We start from the raw sequence: 23,592 nt of genomic DNA, 5'->3' as shown, positions 1-23,592 counted from the left end.
CAAAAAATCAAAAATTAAAACTTTTTATTTTTTTTGCTATTTATTGGGGGGGACATTTTGAGTGTATCTGAATATTGGGGGGGATGTCCCCCCCCCCAATGTATATGGTGAATACGGCCCTGATATAAAATGACTTATTGGTGGAACTGAAACGCACAGATAAACTGTACAACAGAGTCATTGAAGTCTTCTTGAGGAAAGAAAGGAGGATGGATTTTGTGTTCAAATAATCAGTTGTTTTGGTGAGTACAAAGCATTTTATTTTTTATTTTATTTTAATATATTTTTGTCATTTTATGTCGTTAATATTAAATCAATATTAACGAATTAATATATATGTAATTAAAATGACAAATATATGAAAAATAAATGTTTGATGCTTCTGCAAGAGATATAGAGATGTGCAACAAGTCCTCCAACTCATACGACCAAATGGGTCGATTGTTTAAGCCCTTATTACGATCAAATATGTCGTTTGTTCAAGCGCTTAATACGACCTATAATTACATTTGAAAATTGTCGGCCTCGAGTGCTCCCGTTGAATGCAAACGTTACAGAGGGTTGTTTATTCACAAATAACCCTCTCTGTAAAATCCTAAATTGTAGGATAGTTTGGCCATTAAAACGCTTTATGATTAGATTTCTAGCGAGAAGTATATATTGTACTTTTAGAATCCACGTCCAGTCGATATGTAGGATCTATAGTTTGATAGATATTACGAAGATGATTTGAGATTTCGTCAGGAGAACGTGTATATGCGGCAAGCTTCCATGTAAAGTTACGGGTTGAAAACAGTATTTCCGGTCTCGCCGTTTTCATAATAAAACCAATGATCAAATGATTTAACAGTGATATCTGCACTACTTATCCACTAAAAAAACATCAGTTTATCCTAGTTAATTATACGACATTAATTGGTTTAAATTGTGTACAATGCTTTTGTGTTTTTCCCATAGGTTTTTCTCTTTCGATTCTGAGAGACACATTTCTTTTTTCAGAGGTTTTGATAGGCTAAAATCACGCCGCAATGCACGTCGGGATATGGTGTTTATGTGATATGAAATCGGAAACATTAAAAATAATAATAATAATACTTTATTCCGAGTGTTCTTGCTTTTCTCTTTGAAAGTCATCACATAACGGCATTGTAATACACGGTTCGGCTGCATTAAATATTACATATCTGCCCTAGATATGTATTTATAGAGCCCTGATCAGAAGACCTTTTGACAAACTGGAAGAGATGCCGCCAAAACTGAATACGTGACGTGGACCATAAATATATCAACAATGAAACAACATCTTCCATTTCTTTTCACACAATACGTCTCCTTGCAGTATCAACACTAATTCGGCTGACTTTTATATTTGATCCAATTAGTAGATAGTCTGTATTTACACCATAACGGTGCACAGCTGATAGAAAGGGACTTTTTTGTAGTTTTTAAAGATATTACTGATTTTCTGAACTACCTTTCCAACTCCTCATGCAGTTGACTGTTACAGGTCTATACAGGTTCATGGTACAATGCATAAGCTTCACATCGAGAGATTGAAACTGTATTTTCCTTTACCGTTCTGTTTTAAACTCACAATAAAGTGAATAGTCATATTATGTACGATATTATTATGTTTTATTAACTAGACCACTGGTCTAAACCGCACCTCCTAGTGGTTAAAGCACGTTATTGAATGTAGTTGTTGAATAAGTTATATTTATTTAGTTATTGATGAAAACATTTAAATATTAAGAGTAGCCTACATACAAAATAGGGGTCAATGATAGAAATATAGAATGGAAAATATCTAGAAGATACCGTAGTGATCTCTACAATAAAACAGTTTAGTGCAGGACGTCCAAAGATATTAACAGGAGGATGTGCAAAACAGACAAACTGATAAGGCTGAATTTTACTCAGGTGTAACTAAAGTCTGATTTAAGGGTTGTTTATATTTCACATCATTAATCAGAATCTGCAAAGTAACAAAAATAAATGTAGTAGAGTAAAAATACCAGGTTAACCTCTGAATTGTAGTGGAGTAGAACAAAGTAGTACATGCTGCTGTAACAAAAACATTTCCCAACTTGGGATCAATAAAGTATCTTATCTTAAGATGATCGATGGCTACTGCCATATTTGCTAAATGTGCATCTGAACCTTGACAAGTGCATGTTTCAGGCTTATCAATTAACAACAGGAGGGGTCACAGACATAAGACCAGCTGTCATGTGGTATTAATGCTGCCCATTATGGACACAAGCAATTTTCACCCATGTATTAATTATATGTTTTAAATTTGATAACACCAATGTGTTTCGTGTCCCCTAAACCTCCAGGGATGTATACAGTTTAATACTGGCAACTTCTAATTGTGGGAAATACGAAAACGTCTTTTAAAACTACATTTCCCAGTAGAGACGTGCCATAGAACATGTTGCGAAACACACAATAGCCAGCAAGTGTAATTCTGGGGGGGAGGGCAGGGCTGGACCCGTCCAAGTCCAGTTTTGGATAGTCTGGCGTGGTTCCATTCCATTTCAGAGAGCTTTGACGCTCAGCGTAACCTTGTCGCACTGCCACTCCAATATCCAATCACAGAGCTTGAGGGCTAAACCCCGGGTTTGTAAAGCAAGGCGGATGTTGTAGTCCCAAACGATAGCTGGGGATTCTGGGTAGTGTAGTGTCTTCGGAAACTCTGTAGTGTCTAAACTCCGAAAAAACAATTTGTTTCTCCGAATCGAAGGTTAAAAACACAAAAGCATTGTACACAATTTAAACCAATCAATATTGTGTAATTAACAAGGATAAACTGATGTTTTTTAGTGGATGAGTAATGGAGATATCACTGCGTAATCATTTGACAGTGTGGGGAATACTTCCGGTTTTATTATGAAAACTTCGAGACCGGAAATACTGTTTTCACCCACGCTAACTTTACATGGAAGTTGCCCCATATAGCCTACAGTACAAGTTCTCCTTGCGAGACCTCAAATCATCTTCGTATATCTATCAAACTGTAGATCCTACACATCCACTGGACGTGGATTATAAAAGTACAATATACACTTCTCGCTAGAAATCTAATAAAAAAGCATTTTAATGGCCAAACTATTCCACAATTTAGGATTTTCCAGAGAGGGTTATTTGTGAATAAACGACCCTCCGGAGCGTTTGCAATCGACAGGAGCATGTTGTTTCTTACACGACCACTAGAGGGGCTACACTTTAAAACGTGTCTCTGGGTCGTATTTAGCTGCTGAACAATCGACCTATATGGTCGTTTTTTGTAGGAGGACAGGCTGAGATGTGTGTGGCGCACTGGCTCAGCTGTGCAGTAAAAGTACTCAAGGAGACTTGTTGAATTGTTTTGGTTTAACCTTTATCAAAGTGGACATTCAGGGCTAGGAATACACTTTCACCACTGTCGCAAATATATCCTCATGAACAAATGCAAATTAATTGTTTGTTTTATTTTATTTTCAGTGAATAGTTTGTGTCTTTATCGTCACGTTTCTTAAATCAAACTGCTTTGGGTGCGACAATGCGCTGTTTAGTGAACAAACTTGTTAAAGCTCACATACTTTTGGTGGACTTAATAAAACTTTGTAGACTAATGCCTTAAAAGCCCCTTTTATTTTTAAGTTTTGACAGTATCCAAGCGATCTTAAAGCTGGTAGTTTAACACTCTTAATTGTAAATGCGGATATATTGATGATAAATGCTTCGGAAATATTAATATAACTCTGTTGTACTTGACTATGTTAAGGTGATGCAACGCCCGGTTATACTGCGTTTCTGTCTAAATGTATAGTTTCTAGAGCCATGGCGTCATAATGATGGTATTAAGAGGTGGAATAATTCAGGTGGGACTGTGTCGGACATCACTGAAGGCCTAGGTGTGAAATGCACGGCCCGCCACTGGTTGGTGGTCATGCCACACCGTGCACATGCATGCATGTGTGAGTCATGGTGAGATATCTGGATTAAGAGGTTGCTTTTTCTTTGCACAGCATGAAAGAAAGGCCAAATGAATGGGCTGTGATTTTAGTTTGTTTAAGCAGAGGTTGAGTTCAATAATTTGTACGACCCTCGGAGGATGTTGTAAAAATTGAAAGGAAAAAGGTTCCCCACCCCTGCTGTAAATAATAATAAAAACCCTTGATTTATAACTTAACATCTCTGTCTCCTATTGATCTGAGTATATTATAAAGAATAGCCAGTTAATTGAAGCATTATAGCACAGGCCTTTGTCAGATGGTATATTACGCTGTTTTTTTCCTGCTTCAAATAGTTCTCTCTTTTTTCACCATACCTGTGTTTGCATCACTTTAACCAATGAGCACCTGCATGTGTATGAGAATGGCCCTGACACCATTTCAGCCCAGATTTACAAACTCCTGGTAGGACAAGCTCGAGCTCAATTCTCGCACTGAATTTAAAAAAAATGAGTGAGGGACTGCAATATAAGTGGGAAATAAATAGAAACTTTAAAACTGTTCAATTGTTATGATGTGTAAAGACTGATATTGTTCTATAATCGTCTGAAACTGTTAAGTCATGATGTGAAACGGTTAACAAAGAAAAAGACCCAACTCAAGCTGCTGCTACACTTTATTTTATTTATCTAAAATTAAGCACTTTTAAGATGCACATATTTTCAAAAGCTATTTTATTTATTTTATCTATTTTATCTTTAAATGCAGCCCACGAGGAACATTACACATAGCCACAGTATTTTACTGTATATCTGTATAGTTCAATGTTAATAGACAATAAATATTGTTGTTTTTTAATTGTACTTTCTTTATTTGATTGGCAGTCAGTTGTTGATTACATGCAGACGTTGATAAAGCTACAGGTCACTTCAATATATATCACACTCATTCATAAAGCAACTTAGACATGTTGATGTTCCGGACCTTTGCATGGGGAGATTTTCTCTAACTGGACCTCATTGCATTTTAGTTGAATACCCCTGATGTAGAGGCTTAGAATACAAATATGAAGCTGAGAATGAGCATAATAGGGCCCCTTTAATGACAACTACAATTTAAATTCAGGACTTTATTTATGTGCCTTAATACTTAACTAATTTGTTGTATTCATTCAACCATTATTGGAAAGGAAGCAACCACTGTAAAAACAAAGCAGGTTCACCCACCTCTTGCTAAAGACTCAGTCTTCGTTTTCCTGTGCTTCTGTTCTCCAGCACTGGCACAGAGCCCAATGAACAAAGCGAATAAGACCAAACGAAGCATCACTTCCTGTCCTTAAGAGAACTGCAATGAAAGAAAGAAAAAAATAGATGAAATGTAATTATATGTTCCTTTAAATATTGGCTGTTCGGCTTTGCAATGTCAACTCACTAAACCATCTTGACAAGGCTGGCACTCAAAGAGCTGTAGAAGAAGTTGCGAACAGTTCAGAATCAAAGCTTAAAATCCTATATTTGTACAACCTCTTCACATTTCACGACCTGTTATACTGTTGTTTGTGAGCAGCAGTTCTTCTCATATTTATCATATTTCTTTATTGTAAATAAAATGACAAAGTATTTTTACACTGTTGATTTACTGACTGACCAAGCCTTTGTATTTGTTTGAGCTAAAACTGATACATTTTATCACCCTAACCCTAACTTAAAAAACACAAGTAGTAGTATTTAACCAGTCACTTAAAAATATACAACCTTTTTTTAGTCAGTATTATGCCTGAGGCCCATTGCTTTTTAAGAAAATGCTTTGGTAGTCTAAAGGGAAATGGACATTCCAGTCTCTCTGTCTCCTAAATCATATATATTCGGAGTCTTACCTTGACAGCGTGAAGCAACAAGCACCTGTGAACACCACCTCAATATGCCTTCTCTTTTGTTGTGCCTTTTCTCCGTTAACTGAACTCGCCAAACAGGTATTTCAAATCTGTGTGCTATAAAGAAGACTAACCACTCACTCACTCAGACACATTATTTGAACTGTGGCTAGAACTTAGATTAATTCATTCATACTGAGGTGGTTATTGTCAAACACCACCTTTTTACATGCGGTCAGAAATAAGTAAGTAATACTGGAAATAAGGAAGCTACATTTAATTAAACTAGCAGTGAATTTATATTACATTTAAAAACTTTAATCTGGGACAATTGAGTTTCATTTGATAGAAAAAGGCCATTATTGATGTTTTGTGTTCTATACTTATACCGATTTTTTCTCATCTTTCAAGAAAGATATGAACTTGGTTTCTTATTCTCATAGTTATTTTTCCCATTCGACACATTTCATTAACAAGATTCTGTCATTGTGAGTTAATTAGATTTTTATATATTCAGTTGTGTTCAAACTTCATTGTTCTTGTTTTAAGCCTACATTATGTATGTACAGTATATGAAATGCAACAGGTGGAAATTACCCGTACTGTATGTGGCCTACACAATTTATTGGCCTTTACAACTGATTCTGATTCTTCCAATATTTCTCATCCCTTCCCTAAACTACTGATCTCCTCTGATTGCTGACCCTGAACATATACATTGTCATTTATTCATGGGCTTTCAAAGGACATCCATCTTAAAAAGGCCTTCTCTTATGATCTGCTCTTAGCTGCCGATTCAGGCAGCCCAGCTGTTTTGGTGCTGTTAGATTGAACTGCTGCCTTTGACACTGTGGATCATAGTACCCTGTTGTCACGGCTTGAACAGTCCGCAGGCATTACAGGCTCTGCCCTTGCATGGTTCAGGTCTTATTTGACGGACCGTAGATTCTCAGTGCAGTTAGGTGTCTTCTCCTCTGCCAAAGCCCCTCTTACCCGTGGGGTTCCCCAAGGCTCGATTCTGTGCCCCATCCTTTTTCTATTCTACATACTGCCCCTAGGTTAAATTCTTACAAAACACAATATCCCCTTCCATTGTTATGCTGATGATGTACAGATTTATCTGCCTCTCAATCAAAATGCCAACTCACTACAGCAGTTGAAGGACTGCTTAACAGAGATTAAACCCTGGCTGAGCCAACACTTCCTCACCCTTAATGAGAGTAAGACCGAGGTCATCTTTTTTGGATCCCAACCAACTGTCTCCCCGGTTGATATTCTGGGCTCCCTCAATAAAAATATCCTCCCCTCTGTTATGAACCTTGGAGTGACCTTCAACAGCGCCTTTAAATTTGATAAGCAGGTTAGCACTGTAGTCAAGACCTGCTTTTTCAAAATACGACTATTGGCTAAGACCAAGTCGTTTTTATCTTTTAAAGACCTAGAAAGGGTTATTAATGCCTTTGTTACCTCGAGACTGGATTACTGCAATGCTCTGTATGTGGGTATGGACCAGGCCTCAATTAGACGCCTCCAGCTAGTTCAGAATGCAGCTGCACGTCTTCTCACTGGCCATAAAAAGCGCGACCATATCACCCCAATTCTGGCTTCATTGCACTGGCTTCCAGTTTGGTTCAGAATAGATTTTAAACTCCTTTTATTTGTTTTTAAAGCCCTAAATGGGCTGGCTCCTGCCTATATAGCCGAACTCCTCCATCGCTACACCCCAGGCAGAGCCTTAAGGCCGGCTGATCAGCTGCTGTTGATAGTGCCTAAGACCAGGCTTAAAACCCGAGGTCATCGAGCTTTCGCAGCGGCTGGCCCTAGGCTCTGGAATACTTTGCCCCTTCATGTGAGGTCATGTGGGTTTTTTTAAATCAACACTTAAAACTCACTTTTTCTCTTTGGCTTTTGTTTAATTATCTATTTATTCATTCATTTATTTAGTTATTTATTTATTCATTCAGTTCTTTATTTTAATATTTATAACATAACATAGGATTTCCTAAAGTATTTTTAAAATAGTTTATACATTATTCAAATATAGGAATAGTAGATAGGATTACTTAAAATATAGTACCTTATATTTCATATTTTTTCCCTTTAGACCCTTGCGGTTTATTCTTAAAAACCCTTACCCTTACCCACCCCCCATTTTCCCTCTGCTGGTCTATGGCCTTGTAGATGGTAACGGGGTACAGAGTCGCTTAGATAAGCGGGGGAGTGCATCTGACGAAGAGATAGGTTGTTGTGCTCCCTATCTCTGTTTCTTATCCTATATCTAATAGAACTGATCGGGTCTTGATAGATTGAGTGGGGAAGTTCATGAGCTCTTTTTAGAGGGTTATCAAGAATAACTTGTATCCAATGACCTTTTCCCTCTCTGTCTGTGTCTGTGTCTTCTCTTGTTCCGATTAACCCAGCCAAATCTTTTTTTCTTGTTTTGTATCTATATCTATACGCCGGGATCCGGAGTCGAGGCTGATCCTCTTGCTATAGTCCTGTGTCTTGGATCCTCTATCCTGAGTTCTGGATTAAGTCGTGGACTTCGGGTCGTGGCTGAACCTGTCTCTGCGGTCCTGCCTTGGGTCTTGTCATGCTGCTTCCCTGATGGCTTCCACAGGATTGTAGCTGACATCCTCGTGGATTCATCTTCTTATTATAGACACATGCATTTCCTAACATTCGGTCTATATGCTGTAAAATGTATTATCTCTTCGATTTACACACAGCATCTATTGCACGTCTGTGCGTCCTGGGAGAGGGATCCCTCCTCTGTTGCTCTCCCTGAGGTTTCTCCCCCTTAAACTGTGGGTTTTCTCTGGAAGTTTTTCCTTGTACGATGTGAGGGTCTAAGGATAGAGGGTGTCGTTTTTCTCATACTGATATTCTGAACAATCTGTGCTGTTGTATTTGCTGTAAAGTGTCTCTACTAGGCTATTTTTATTATATGTACAGCACTTTGGCTCGACCAAAAATCGTTTATAAATGTGCTATATAAATAAAACTTGATTTGATTCTCAGCTTTAAAGAAACAGAGATATTTTTTCATCTTCATCCTATTTTATTTTTGTTTCTGCCATCATGGTCAGTATGAAAGTGAGTTAATACCGCAAGTGTTGCTTTTTTACCCTTGCTTTTCCTTCCCAAGGAAGCTCCCTTTGTTTATTAAATATTATTTCTCTAATTATCTACCTATCTGTCTGTCAGTAGCTTTGTCGCAGATTGTTAGCTGTTGCTATGGACACAAGCAGTGCTTAGCAACCTGTAACCCTCCGAGCATGCGCAGTCTTCATTAATGATGCACTGCGGGATTGCAGAATATTGACATAGAAACCAGGCGACAGAGCCACCAGGTTTCTACACTCCGTACTTATTTTTGCTGTTTCCCCTGCATTCAAGCTTCTCATATGTACTTTCGACCGCTGCCATGAATGCGGCGGTGGTGAAAAAGACCCAGGACACGCTGGGCAAAGTGATAAAGAAGCCGCCTCTCACGGAGAAACTGCTAAGCAAGCCGCCGTTTCGATACCTGCACGACATCTTCAGTGAGGTGAGACTGACATGCTATCGTTACGATAAGGTTAGCGAGGTAACATTTGTTTAACCTGTACCATGAGCCACTTTTGCAGTTAAATATGAAAAGGCTATTGTCAACTGAATGTATGCCATTTCAAAACACATACAAGCTAGCCGGTTAGCAGGATAATACAGCGTTAGCATGAACTGTGCTAAGCAAGAAAGTTAGCTAACATTAACTTCGCAGTAGCTTTACACTTTTTGTGAAGTTACCAATCTCTGTCGTTATACATGAACGCTTTACCAAGCAGTTTAAACATTAAGGTCCACAATAACTAAGGACATAGCTGCTAACGTTCACGAGCAATCAAATGTAAGGTTGCCTACAAAGTTATTAGTGGGTTAGCTAGTTTGCTAACTAGCCATGTCTACGGCATCATCTTGTTGCTAGGCACTATCACGATTAGTTATCTAACCAGATACGACTGTGTTGGCTAAATGTGTCTGGTTCTTTGCATCCGTCACGTTGAGATCATGGATGCTGCGCTGTTTGATAACACTAAGCTATACTTAATCACCGTGTCATTGTATGTCATTAGATACATTTAAACTGCTGTTCTTGGATTGTTCCTATCTGCTTTCAAAAAGTGTACGTACACATACAGTATCTGAGCAAGCTACATCTATATAACCCTTTGTAAGTGCGTTTGTTGAGTGAAGAGATCTCTTTATCAAGCAGCTGTCGCTCTCAGGTACAAACACAGGTCAGCTTCTACTAATCCTAAGCATTTGTTTTCATCTACGTAGTGTACACATGAGAGGTGATGAGGCTGTTTAACAGAGAGGCAAGGCTTATGAGAATACCTCTTGTGTTCAAAGGGTATTTGGTCAACAATAATTATCACAAATCCTTATTTAATTTAGTTTTCTTCACAAAAAAATTAGAAAATTATTACAGGTAAAGGCCAAGTGTATAATTCTCTAGAAAGTTTTCTTAAAAGCATGAATGCCTTCCCCCCCCCCCCCCCCCCCCCCCCTTAGCTACACCCTATGTTGGGAACCACTGGTTTAGATCATTGAGACTAATCAAACATCGAAACCCCTAGATAACATTTTCAGAAGCAGATTGTATGGTCATCTGGTAATAATCAGCCTCATTGCAGTTACAGTTAAAGGTGGGGAAGGTAAGTTTGAGAAACCGGCTCGAGATAACTTTTTGTTATATTCCATGGAATGCTCTTAACATCCCGATAGCAATGAATATCTTAAGTGCTTTGACAAAAAATCCATTTAAAAATGTCACCTGTGGGAGCCGTAGTACTGTAAAAAGCACGACCAATCATTTTAGCCGGCCCGGCTAAAATAACTGGATGGCCTACCTGCCTGTCAGCCTTCCATCTGTGCACAAACTTATCTTGTGCCCTCATTGGTCATGGTCTGGTTTCTTCAAAATGACCTACCCCACCTTTAATATTGCAAATTATCTTCAAACTGAATATGACACTTTTATATCTCACCACTTTCAGGTCATCAAGTCCACTGGTTTTATGAAAGGCCTGTATGGAGAAAATGAAATGAAGTCAGATAATGTTAAGGTAAGTTGACCACACTTTGTCGACCTGTTTTATTGTTCCCATCATTCTTTTATCTCTGTAAATGTGCTTTCTTGGTACAGACTTTGCATTTATGTCTTGAGCCACAGCCTTATTGTTTATGCGATCACCTGTGTGTTACATGGACAGACTGAGGGTGTCTGTGTAGGAGTAATTCTACCCGCTCCTTTGTCTCACTGAGTGAGAGGATTTGGCAGGACATGACTGCAGAGGTGTCAGAAATCAAGTCTGCTTTTAGAGAGCTGCTGACCCAAAACTAATGCTAATACTAATGTTTACACGAAAACGAACCGAATTCGATATCAAAAAAGTCTTCCGTCCACACGGAATTGGCTCAAGAAACGTGTCCGTCCACTAGGGCTGTACCCGAATATTCGTTCGTTGGAGTAGTATTCGGGTTTCAATTTCGTTATTCAGATATTTGTTTTCTTAGTTTTTTTCCGTTTTTTTTCCGAATTGATTGAAATCTCCAATATCAACGTAAGAGCTTGTTCGGAGGGCGCTAACACTTAACCATAAACATTATCGTTTACTTTCTCCATCTTTATATGTAGATATTACTTTTCTCCGTTAATCTCCGTCACATTGTTTCCAAAGCAACAACAACTTCCTGTCAACAGCGCTACCTCTCCTTCAAAATAAAAGCATGTCCATAAATAGGAAGCCAAGCCAAATTACACTTAAGACATATACAACTGCAACGAAAGTAACAAACACAATGCAATATCCTTTTCAATTTCAAAGAACATTACATTACATTGCATTTAGCTGACGCTTTTATCCAAAGCGACTTACAATAAGTAACACAAATTGGGTTAATAATTATAAAACAACAATACTGTAGAATAACAAAATGAGTGCCGTGAATACACCAAAATACACGTGTTGAAGCGGTTAGCTGCTGATTACAGCTCCTTCTGTAAAAGGCAGGTGCACCGCACCCACTGCCACTAACTAACTCTGAGCCTGGCTCCCGAGCAGGACGTTCTCCCCGGTAGTTCACCAGCAGATGAAAAACACCCACCTCTCCGCCTCTTCCAAGGGACGAGGGAACCGTGCGGGGGGGGGGGGGGGTGGTGTGTCTGCTGGAGGCTCCTGCTGGGTGCACTGTCCTGCGAGATACCCTGACCTGACTCGGAACACTGTTTTTGTTGTTGGCGAAACACATCAGGAATGACGCGGGTGACGTGGGGGTGACCAGGAGAGGTGGGGCTATGGCGTACACACAGAGCCGTTTTACCCCACAGAGCATTCCGTCCGCAGATCTACCCACCTTGGGAGCCGTTATCGTTTGAGGGCGCCGTTTCCGCTGTTCCGTCGTGTGAACAAACCGTCCATATGATAGAGAACTGTAGCGGATACAACCCGTTCCGTCTCCGTGTAAACATGGCCTCAGATGCTAGGCTCTGTCACTGTTTGAAACTAGGCGACTGTATTAAGTTATTATACATTTGTAGTTGTTGCATTTTAAATCTAACACTAATCATAATGTCCCTCTGCAATCTCTTCTAGAAGTTGCAACTAGTTTTTTACAAGTGTAACTAGTAGGGATGGGTACCGAGCCCCGGTATTAAACCGGCCCCGGGGCTGAATTATTAAATACCGTGGTACCGTTAAGCTCCGTTCTTTTTATCGGTACTGGAGACATGTAAAAAATACATGTCATGTGTATTATTGCTCCACAAACATTATATTGCAGTTTTAGTGTGCATACGCAAAAAGACTGCAAAATGCTTTTATGATTATTTGTAGTATTTTCGATCTCTCTCCCCCGCCTGCTTGCGAGGGTGCGGGGCAGTTTACACACACTCAGCTGCTACATGCAGACACACACACACACACACACACACACACACACACACACACACACACACACACACACACACACACACACACACACACACACACACACACACACACACACACACACACACACACACACACACACACACACACACACACACACACACACACACACACACACACACACACACACACACACAGGAGATGGTGGAGAGAACGCGCTCCGAGGTGTGGTTAAACTTTACCCGTCTCGATGCTCGTTACCAAAAGTGCAATAAGAGTTTAGCATGTAAGGGCGGTAACACGAGCAATTTGTCCAAACATTTATCAAAAGTGCTCCACATCCAGACGGAGAAATGCACCGGGTTCGACTGTCTTTCTAGCAGCTCTGTAGCTCCATCCACGAGTAACGTTTCCACGTCAGGTGTTATGTATGCTAGCAGCAACACACCGAGTTAACTACATTATACAAACATGGGTTAATGATTAGAGGTAACTGAGTTATTTAGTTTGTTAAAGTTTCAGCTATTCTGTTTACAATTCTGTCATAAGATTATTTAATACGATTTGTTAAAACATTGTTGTTTCTTTTGATGTGAAATATTATTTATGTAATTTAAATAAAAAGCAATGTTAGTTTTGTTCACAATTTGTTTAGTTTACCTTTTTTTTTCTTCTCCAAAAGTACCGTTAAAAAACCGGACCGATAAGCGGTATCGATAAAAGTAGTAGTACCGTTAAAACCTTAACGATACCCATCCCTACAGTAAGTGTAAGTAACTTTTATATGGAGTCGAGAGAGAAAGATTTTTGCAGAATTCCAAGGGGACAGGCGATGCAAGAAATGCTTACTGATTCGGATTAAATATAAGCACTTTCTTGTCTTGCTACAGTTGGTTTTTCCCACCTGTTGCTAATCGTACATGTACACATATTCTGAGCCACCTACTTATGTTGACCGAGGCTCAAATTGACGAACTGTGCATAAACCGGACCGCTAATGTCGTGATGTGAATGCGAAATTCCAAAAGAAAAAGAGCAGATTTGGTGTCATACCTCCCTTGTGACTTAAACTCAAATGGTCAGGGTCATTTATCTCAAATAGGGTCAGCTTTATTAACATGCATACAATAAATACATAATTGAAGCATTTTGCCTTATAAAATCCAAAATGGCTAGAGTTTATGTTCAGAGAGCTGATATTGAGTGCAGAGAAACAGTTTGGTAAGGCAAAACAAATTAGTAATTTAACCAAAATTGCAATATGGGTTGTGGAGCTGCAGAGCAATCTGGGCCTACAACTCATATGCTATAAACTTAAAAAAGAGTATTTGTTTGGTACAGATCCTCGTAAAAAAGATCCCACCATGATCTTTTTAGTATATTTCAAGATTAACACATCTCTAGGTAAATGATATCTTTTAAAACAAAATGTAAAGCACTGGGGAAGAAAGGGAGAAATCAGAGTGAAGCACATCTTTGAACTCTTTAAGGATCAGCACATCTCAAGGGTTTAATCTTTCCTTTCCTTTGACATACCTGTTCATATCCACATCCTTTTCTCTTTCCAGGATAAGGACTCTAAGATAGATTTCCTCCAGAAAGCGATAGATGTCGTGATGCTGGTGAGCGGAGAGCCCCTGGCGGCAAAGCCAGCGCGCATCGTGGCCGGCCACGAGCCCGAGAAAACCAATGAGTTCCTGCAGGCCTTAGCCAAGTGCTGCACCAACAAGGTCTGTGCACTCGGGAGAATACACACACACACACACACACACACACACACACACACACACACACACACACACACACACACACACACACCACACACACACACACACACACACACACACACACACACACACACACACACACACACACACACACACACACACACACACACACACACACACACACACACACACACACACACACACACACACACTAATGAAGATATAAACGGTGAATTAAAAGGGCTAAAATATCCCATTGTCATTCTGGAGAAACTAACATAGTAATGGCTACCCTGTAAGAGAAGATTCAGAGTGTTAGTTTTTACATTCAAAGTATTTGACTCCTGGGAACATTGTCTCTCCTCTTCGGGGAGAACTTGGACATATCCTAATTGAACCCTGGAGATAAAAGAGTATTAACAGATGAGCCGGTACCTGAGGGATATTTGTTTGTTCTTTAAACAATATTTTAATTTCACATGATGTCAAATGTATGTACTCCTCTTAGATCTAATGCTACATTTTAAATATTTTATTTGTATTTCTCTGGTCACAATTGTAGTAAATAAAGGGTTACAGGTTTTTCAAATGTTCTTGAATAACAGTTATTACAACCTGAGAAATACACAAGATTGCACATTTAGCTCTTAAAGTAGCTACATTTTTTTTGTTTTTAAATATTCAACCAACTGTAAGTATTGATATGTTCTGTGTTAAAATGAATGGTTTCCCCCCCCCCCCCCTTAATTGACAGTTGTCCAGTGACGATGCAGTGAAGCGAGTGCTTGCAGGAGAAAAGGTGGACATAAAGACCAAAGCCGGCACCTCCAGGTCCCAGGACAAGGAGAACAGGGAGGGACGCGAACGCCATCCAGACAGAGAGGCGAGAGTCCTCTTCAGTCAGAGAATGTCATTTTGTTTGGCATTTGATGCTTGTGGTGATGTTTTCAGATGAAGCATTAATCACCCAAAACAAATCCTGAACAAAATCCTCAATTTGAATAAAGTGATTAATTGTAAAAAACACATGCATTAATTGACTTCCTTTGCAGTTTCATTAGATCACAGCGAGGTTAATACATTTGTTTTGAACAAATATGTAATGAAGCAGAATCATTTGTAAGATGAAGACATGTTGTTGTTATTGGCAATATGTATATATTGTATATATCACACAAGTCAGAAACAACACTTTGCAGCCACCACTTGAATCTAACAAAAAATAGTATAACACTAATAATATTAGCTAAGCATAAACTGTCCAGAAATACAGATTCAAACAAAACAAATACACAGAAAACAAATATAGTATTGTTAACAGACAAACTGTTTGTTTCTATATTAGGAATTCAACATTGCTAAACCCTATATTTGATGTGAAATGTACTGTCTTTGTTAGCATTTATCCTGTCGTGGTTTCAATTAGATAATTCAATTCAGATTTGTTTTTTGATCACTATGCAGCTGTGGATGGCACTTTGCATTACATCCTCTAATCAACTACTTGTTGACTTTTGCAATTGCAGGAGAAGAAAACGATCACAGAGCGCAGCGGGAGCCGAGAGCAGAAGGACCCGGACCAGCCCAAAGAGCAGGAGAGACGCAGGGACGGGGACAAAGAGCAGCACCGGGACAGGGAGCGCTCCGACAAACACCAACGCACTGAGCAGGACCAACACGCCAAGGACAAGAGCCGGGACCGGGAGAGAGACAAGGAGAAAGACAAAGGACGAGTCAAAGAAAGGGACAAGGAGAAGGATAAGGACAGGGAGAGGGACAGAGAAAGAGGGAAAGAAAAGGAGAGAGACAAAGGCCGAGAAAAGCCGAGAGACAGGGATTCACGCGGGGACCGGGAACGAGACAAGGAGAAACGAAGAGACAGAGACAAAGAGCGGGAAGAGAGGAACAGAAGTGGAGAGAGCGGCAACAGCAAGGTGGGCTTTGAACTGCACATCTTCTTTATTTTGTATTTATTTATTTATTTACAAAACGGCATTTCATACATTTCACAACTAACTAACTGGATCAGGTGCATACAACAAGACAGAAATAAACACATGGAGAAACAAACAACACATTCATATATCAAATACATAGTAATAGAGTAAATGCATAAAACAGCGAGTGCTTTTGGTGTAAATCATATTCTTATATTTTACAGATTTATTTTGCCTTCAGATTTTTATCAGCTTTTACAAAAAGTTCAAACTCATTACGAAATACACAACATTTACAAAGAATAACAACATTGTTAACAAAATGTCTGATATGTGTGTAATGTGTATCTGTTAAGCTCTTTGAGCTTTGGAAAAGTGCTATGATAAATGTAAGGAATTATTATTAAAAGTCATTTTTTACAAGTCTATAAATGATGTCCTTTTGAAAAAAGTGTTGCAGTAAAAAATCCTTTGGGTAAATCTATTCTAATTTAGAATACATTTAAGAAAAAGGTGTTGATTTGTTACAGCATCATCAAAGGTCTTTTAATGAAGCAATACATAGAGCTTTGGTTGTTGAAATATATCACAGCTGATAATAAAATCTCTTCACTTGGATCTTAAATGTTAGCAATTGCATTATTTACATCCTGTGTATTCATTTTGACCTAGGCCAGAGTATCAGAGGAGCCACAGCAGAAACCCGTCCCTGAGCCCAGCAAAGCAGCCAAACCTGTGCCACTGGTGAGTTTTCTGTTTGGTATGCATTTCACACACACACACACACACACACACACACACACACACACACACACACACACACCAAGTCTATCATTTGATGTTGTCATCTTCAATCATAGTGTGGCAGTCTCGTTTCGTGTATATTATTAACTCAACCAATGAAAACAAATTAAGAGTTGGTCACTGATAACATCATAAGCAGTTTGTAAAAAGTTTAAATATATCCTTTTTCATGTTGTGCCTCTTATTTTTGCAAGGACCCCGAACCAGTTGACGAGGTATTCAATATACAAGCAGTAGAAAAATAGAGCTATGCAGTTTATTGCATTGTGTTGCTAAAATGTAGTGATAATTGCAATGGTTTTTGGGTGGCTGGCTACTTAGCTTAGCTCACATTTTTGGCAAGAATGTGTAGAGACATGTGAACTGTTTTTCCTTTCCTTATCTGTGTAATTGATCAATGCAACTGTGCACATTATAATACTGTGTGTTTCCCTGTGCAGCCTGCAGAAGCAGGTGAGAACCAGGTAAGAACTTACTCTAAAAATCACAATTTGCTATATTGCCGGCTCTGCTTTGTTGCTATTTTAAGGCTATTGTTTTTTTATTAAATGTCAATAGTTGTGTATTTTTACTATGACACTTAAGGACATGTTTATTTGTAATATTTCAATGTATCCAGCATGTTTGGCTATTTTAAGTAGGTTCTTACTGTTTTTCCATTTCATTTCAATATGTTGTTATTGTACTGTGTTTATGCAGCATGTTTGGCTTGGATTGGATTCGTATTATTATTTATTTTTGATGGAGAAGCAGTGTGAGAAAAAGTTTTTAGAGAGTACTTGTCCATGGACAAGTGAGTTTGGCAATTTACTTGTCCGAATACATTTTTCACTTGTCCAGAATGGACAAAAATTGGGGCCACTGGAATCTTCTTCTTCGTCATCGTATTTTACATTTTCCCACGGTTTTTACGACACCGCTAACGTAAGTGAGCGGTAAGCTTTTAATGCATCACACATAGGGTTGGGTATCGTTTTGATTTTAACGATTCCGGTTCTGCTTTTCGATTCCGGTTATTTTTGGTTCTCGATTCCGGTTCTTTGAGAGGGTCAAAATAAGTCCCATGACAAACTGGGAGAAAAATATATTTATGAAAACATTAAGTCAAATCTGTATTCCTATTTACAAATCACTTCATACTGTTGCATTTCTTACGGTTATTGAATACAATAATATAAAAATAATCTCTGCATTGTTTAGTTAGTTCTAAGTGGTGCCGTTTGAGAATGTACAATTGGCCCAGTCTCCTCTGATGTTACACTGCAACCTGCTTGTGAGACACAGTCCAACCACACATGTCCAACACATAGGACAAAACCTAATAATAATACATTATATTTATAGCCTATAGGCCTAGCGCTTTTCTACAACTCAAAGACACTTGCACGCTTACACATGTCCTGCAATACACATGCTGCAGCTGCCCCGCTGCTCACTGTTTGTAAAAGTAAATAAATAGTATTTTCATTTCAATAATGTACTTTCTATACCCTGCTTCATAAACAATACTGACATCCCTGTGCTCCTCCGAGTCTGGGGGTCCGGGGGTGTGAGGACAGCGCGAGGACACAGACAGGGAGGCTTCTTTACTTCATAAAGGAAATGGCGGACAATATTAACAACATTAACGCTTAATAACCTTCATTATGTGTTAGAGAAAGAACATAAGAAAGTTTGACAAAGATGAGGCTGTTAAACGGGCAGCAGATCTGCTGTGTGTAGAAAGAGAGAGAGAGAAACGCTGAGCTGCACCGTGCAGCGATCAGCTGATACGGAGCATAGAGTGAGCTGCAGTCCGCGGGGCTCGGGGGTTCGGCCTCGCCTCCTGTCCTCACAACTCTTATTAATCCCGGTACCGGACAATTGTTATTTGTTCCTACTCGGAACAGAGTTTTGCTTCCCAACCCGGCCACTGTGCTACACTTCCCGCCCCGCCCCGTCTAACTGTACAGAAAGCGGCGAGATGCATTTCCTTAGGAATCGACAAGCAGAACCGAAACTAACACTTCTAAACGAACAATGGCGGACACGTACAATTTGCGAATGAGTTCTGCCTTTTGTAAACTGAATGTATCAATAATTTGTCAATAAATCAGGCCGAAAAACGTCACTTGTCCGCCGGACAAGTCAATTGAAAGATCTACTTGTCCGATATTGTAAATAACACGTCCCGGACGGTGGGACGTGTACTTTTTCGCACACTAAGAGGTCTGTCTGTATTCATAGTTTAATTGGTCTATACTGTTAATTAAATATAAAGCTTACCAAAGAAAATAATGACCACTTAGCACCAAAGAGAGGATAGCATGATTTTGGCTTCACCAAATCCTCCAAATGGTTAATGAGTGATGTGTTTCTTTTCTGTGGTTATGGTCCTAAAGTTATATCTTTCTCCTGCTTGTCTTTTCCTCCTCTTATAGTCTGGCAGTCCAGTTAGAATACCTCGGCCTTCATCTGCCAAAGGGCAGAGGAGGAGACCCAAAATTGGAGGTCAAGGTAACCCCCTTCCAACTCTTTACTCCCCCAGCACCCTATTTGAATCAGTTACACAGATATAATAACACCCCTCTAATCATTGACAGAAGGGCTCTTTAGTTCAAATAGATTTCACAGTTGACAGCTTCCTATTGGCTCTCCACCTGTCTAATAAAATCACTGACTAGTTTCCTTAGTAGGAGGTAGGAGTGACTAATCAAGATTACTGTTGGCAGAAGCAATTAAAGCTTCATAGAACGGCCATTAAGAACAACTTTTCAAGAGAAACACTATCAGTTTGTGATCTGTTTATCACACCTGCATGTCACATTACTCTATAATGATAGTTGTATTAGAAAGAAAAGTAACAACGTGCCTTGTGTTTCCCTGCTCTCTGACAGATGAATCCGACAGTGAAGGAGGTAATTGTTCTTTAATCATCTCCCTTGTGCAGTTGCATATACTTATACTTAAAGTTCAGGGTAATGAACTGTTAAAAACATACTGTTCACATTTTTTTTCTCCAATAAATGGATGTTTTTAAAGTCAATGAATAATTGCATTTAATAATCACAATTACAATTAAAGCTGCAAGCAGCGTTGAGCGGGTCTTCGACGCTCCGCAGGCTGTTGTCCGCACGTCGACGTGTGTGTCTAGGTGTCTCGAGGAGTCGGCCGTTGGCAAACGTGGGAAGATTCAGGCCGATCGGACAAGTTACATGGGAGTTACAGCAGTATCATAAACATTGTGTTTGATGGCGAGTGATCTGTCACCATGGCAACAGCATTTGATGACACCACATAATACGCCTAGATGTGTTGAGGGCTGCATCGTGATCAAACCTGTGAAGTTTTGTGCCGTTTGGAGCATGTTAACTGGAATTATGAGAGAACCATGTTTCACGGCGACCATTTTGTTACCATAGCAACGACATTTGAAGAAATCTTAAAACTGACAGATATATGTGTCGAGGGCTTAACCGTTAGCACACATGTGAAATTTGAACCGTTTTTTACCATTTACACAGGAGTTATAACAATATCTTGCTTAACGGCAAGGAATGCGTTGCCATGGCAACAGCTTTTGAGGAAAACTCACTATTGTTATATTGAGGTGTTGAGGGCCGGACCATTAACTGTCATCTGAAGTCTGGTGCAGTTTGGACAATTTTCCATTGACTTAAGACAACATTGTGTTTTAAGGCGAGGGACACTCGTTGCCATAGAAACGGCATATGATGACATCCCCTAATTGACATAGAGCTGTTGAGGGCCGGCCCATTAATGATAGTCTGAAGTGTGGTGCTGTTTAAACGATTTTCCATTGAATTAGGACAACACCGTGTTTCATGGCGAGGGATCTGTCGCCATGGCAACGGCATATGATGACATCCCATAATTGGCGTAGCGCTGTTGAGGGCCGGACCATTAGCCATCATATGAAGTCTGGTGCCGTTTGGACGATTTTCCATTGAATGACGACAACACCAGGGCTGCAGTCGAATAGTCCAAAGATCAGCTCCTAAGTTCTAACCCTATCGTCTATTCCTTGACCTCTGAGTGAAACGTCACAGGGTTAAGGGATAGTGGACAGGAGAATTCAAAAGGACTTAGGAGAAGAGACTGCGGTACTTTAGAGAATCCGAATGCACTTTCACTATCCGACGTGTTTATGATGCGCCAGCGGACGTCATGAATGTGCGTCTGCTGCTGTGGGGAAACTAGAAACCACAGTTTTCTATACAGCGGACTACAACATGGATGTTTAATAAGAACGAGAGACTCATCTAGAGACTCTGCACCGTGCTCTGATGCTGCTGCTTTGCTTTATGAACGTGGACAACAGAGAAACATATTCTTCAGGACCAAAGTTGGAATTGAAATAAAAAAGGAAAGTGAAACTTATGCTCGTCACCCTCTCCCTCCGGTCCACATTAATACCAATGATCCCAATACATATGATTGTATGAACTAAAGATCTTAAAATCAATACAAATGTATTTATTATAAACGTTAGTCCTTAACATCTATCACTGTGTATCACCATTCAAACATCTTTTAAAAGTTGAACAAACCCCACACAGCTCAGTAAAGACTGAAATGTTGACTTTATTTGATAATTTCAGTAAAAACTAACGTTCATATTTCTCTCTTTGATTATAATACTGATGAACGTTCAAAACAAAGCACTTTGGCAACTTACCACCTATGTTTTAAAATGCTTAATAAGCACCGTAACTTTCATGATATCATTTCTCGGTCATAATCAGTTGTTTCCGTGAACGGCCGACTGTTGAGTGACGGCAAATGCTGCGGCTGCAAGGCATTGTGGGGCAGCATGTTCGCTTAGGGAGGTCCAGTGGTTCCTAAGCTAAAGGAGGTTATAAAGGAAGTTTGAAACCTCCTTTCCTTTCATTCTCATCATTCTAGAGAATTCGAACGGCACTTATCATGGCTGCCACTGAGGGACTTCCGGGTCATTTCACTCCTTTAGGAAGGTTCCTAAGCTAAATGGACTATTCGACTTCAGCCCAGGTTTTTTGCCGAGGGATACGTTACCATGGCAACGGCATATGATGACATCCCATCATTGGTGTAGAGCTGTTGAGGGCCGGACCATTAATGATAGTCTGAAGTCTGGTGCTGTTTGGACGATTTTCCATTGACTTTCAACCATTTTTTGGGCTCGCGCGGCCTATCAGCCGTCATGATTTCCGAACCTTTTCTGTGCTTTTGCCGGTCGTTTTCCCTGTTTTGGGTGTTTTTCGCAGGTTTATCGGTCGCGCATTCAATAGGGTCTTTGCCGACCTAGGTCTCAGACCCTAATTATTGACCCAAATAATCGAGATTATAATTTTTGCCATAATCGAGCAGCCCTACATCTTTGGATACAATTCCCCTCCTCACACAGTCAGCTGCCCAAATGAATAGTTGTCGTCCCTCCAAAATACACACGTTTCTCTTCCTTGTAGTACCTGTAGTTTTGGTGTGAGTTGCCACAAGTGTTGGAGATATTGTATGTAGATATGACAGACTTCTCTACAATATAAAAGAACCAGATGGCACTCAGCTTTTTTAAACACATGAGAAACTCAACAAGGCAAGGCAAGTTTATTTATATAGCACTTTTCAACGCAAGGCAATTCAAAGTGCTTTACAAAAAATGAAAGACATTAAGCATTAAAAAAGAAAAGCTAATAAAATAAACATTAAAAGGAAAAATACATGGATAAAAGTTACAGTGCAGTCTAAAATATGAATAGTTCAATTAAACATTAAAAGAAAAAGTACATGGATAAAAGTTACAGTGCAGTTTAAGATATGAATAGTTCAATTAAAAGCAGCGACAAAAAGAAAAGTCTTCAGCCTGGATTTAAAAGTAGTAAGAGTTGCAACTCTTGCAACAGCAATTTTCTTTTTACTGAACTCCCCCTGCCAAACGTATCCCAGCAAAGAAGGACATGTGCATCTTCTTAGCTAGCTAATGTGAAATCTCAGCCAAGAAGGACACAATTCATCTTTACATCTCAAGAGCATTAGCCTCTGGTCAGAGTAGATGAACGCTTCGGCTGACAGTTGTACTTTGGTAGAAAGAAAATAGTTCCTGCATGAAAGTGCTCACACTAAGTCTGTTGATTATCTGGAGAAATGTTGATTTCTGGAAAGACGCATTGCTGTTGAGTTTCTTAACTGCATGTTTGTACTCTGAGCACCTCAAGTCGAGTCTAATTCTTTGCTACATTAAGCAGATCTAACCACAACTTATTGGTCTTCTTTTTCACAGATGGAGAGGCTCTGTTAGTCCAGAGAACGGCCCCCCTTGAAAATGGAGACACTACAGTACCATCAGACATGGCCTCCAGGTCTGTACAGACAACACTGAACTTACTTACTTACAGAGAC

General features: G+C 39.5%; 2 protein-coding genes across 2 annotated transcripts in view; one reads left to right on the top strand and one right to left on the bottom strand.

Annotated features, from left to right (window-relative positions):
- The window catches only part of agr1 (anterior gradient 1), a 22,297-nt gene extending 17,030 nt beyond the window's left edge, over positions 1–5,267 (bottom strand). Inside the window, 1 exon segment of the mRNA XM_034110355.1 lies at positions 5,165–5,267. Within this exon segment, the coding sequence (XP_033966246.1) occupies positions 5,165–5,261 (97 nt within the window). The 5' untranslated portion in view covers positions 5,262–5,267.
- Positions 5,268–9,097: 3,830 nt separating this feature from the next.
- traf3ip1 (TNF receptor-associated factor 3 interacting protein 1) overlaps positions 9,098–23,592 on the top strand; it is a 30,297-nt gene continuing 15,802 nt past the window's right edge. The window contains exons 1-10 of the mRNA XM_034110171.2: positions 9,098–9,361; positions 10,854–10,922; positions 14,315–14,476; positions 15,228–15,356; positions 16,000–16,407; positions 17,083–17,154; positions 17,655–17,678; positions 19,635–19,710; positions 20,091–20,111; positions 23,474–23,552. Coding sequence (XP_033966062.1) covers positions 9,239–9,361; positions 10,854–10,922; positions 14,315–14,476; positions 15,228–15,356; positions 16,000–16,407; positions 17,083–17,154; positions 17,655–17,678; positions 19,635–19,710; positions 20,091–20,111; positions 23,474–23,552 — 1,163 coding nt within the window. The 5' untranslated portion in view covers positions 9,098–9,238. The remainder of the gene's footprint in view (positions 9,362–10,853; positions 10,923–14,314; positions 14,477–15,227; positions 15,357–15,999; positions 16,408–17,082; positions 17,155–17,654; positions 17,679–19,634; positions 19,711–20,090; positions 20,112–23,473; positions 23,553–23,592) is intronic.

The sequence above is a fragment of the Pseudochaenichthys georgianus genome, chromosome 21 (assembly GCF_902827115.2).
Source record: "Pseudochaenichthys georgianus chromosome 21, fPseGeo1.2, whole genome shotgun sequence".
NCBI classification, from domain to species: Eukaryota; Metazoa; Chordata; class Actinopteri; order Perciformes; family Channichthyidae; genus Pseudochaenichthys; species Pseudochaenichthys georgianus.
This window is presented reverse-complemented; position numbering and strand designations above follow the sequence as displayed.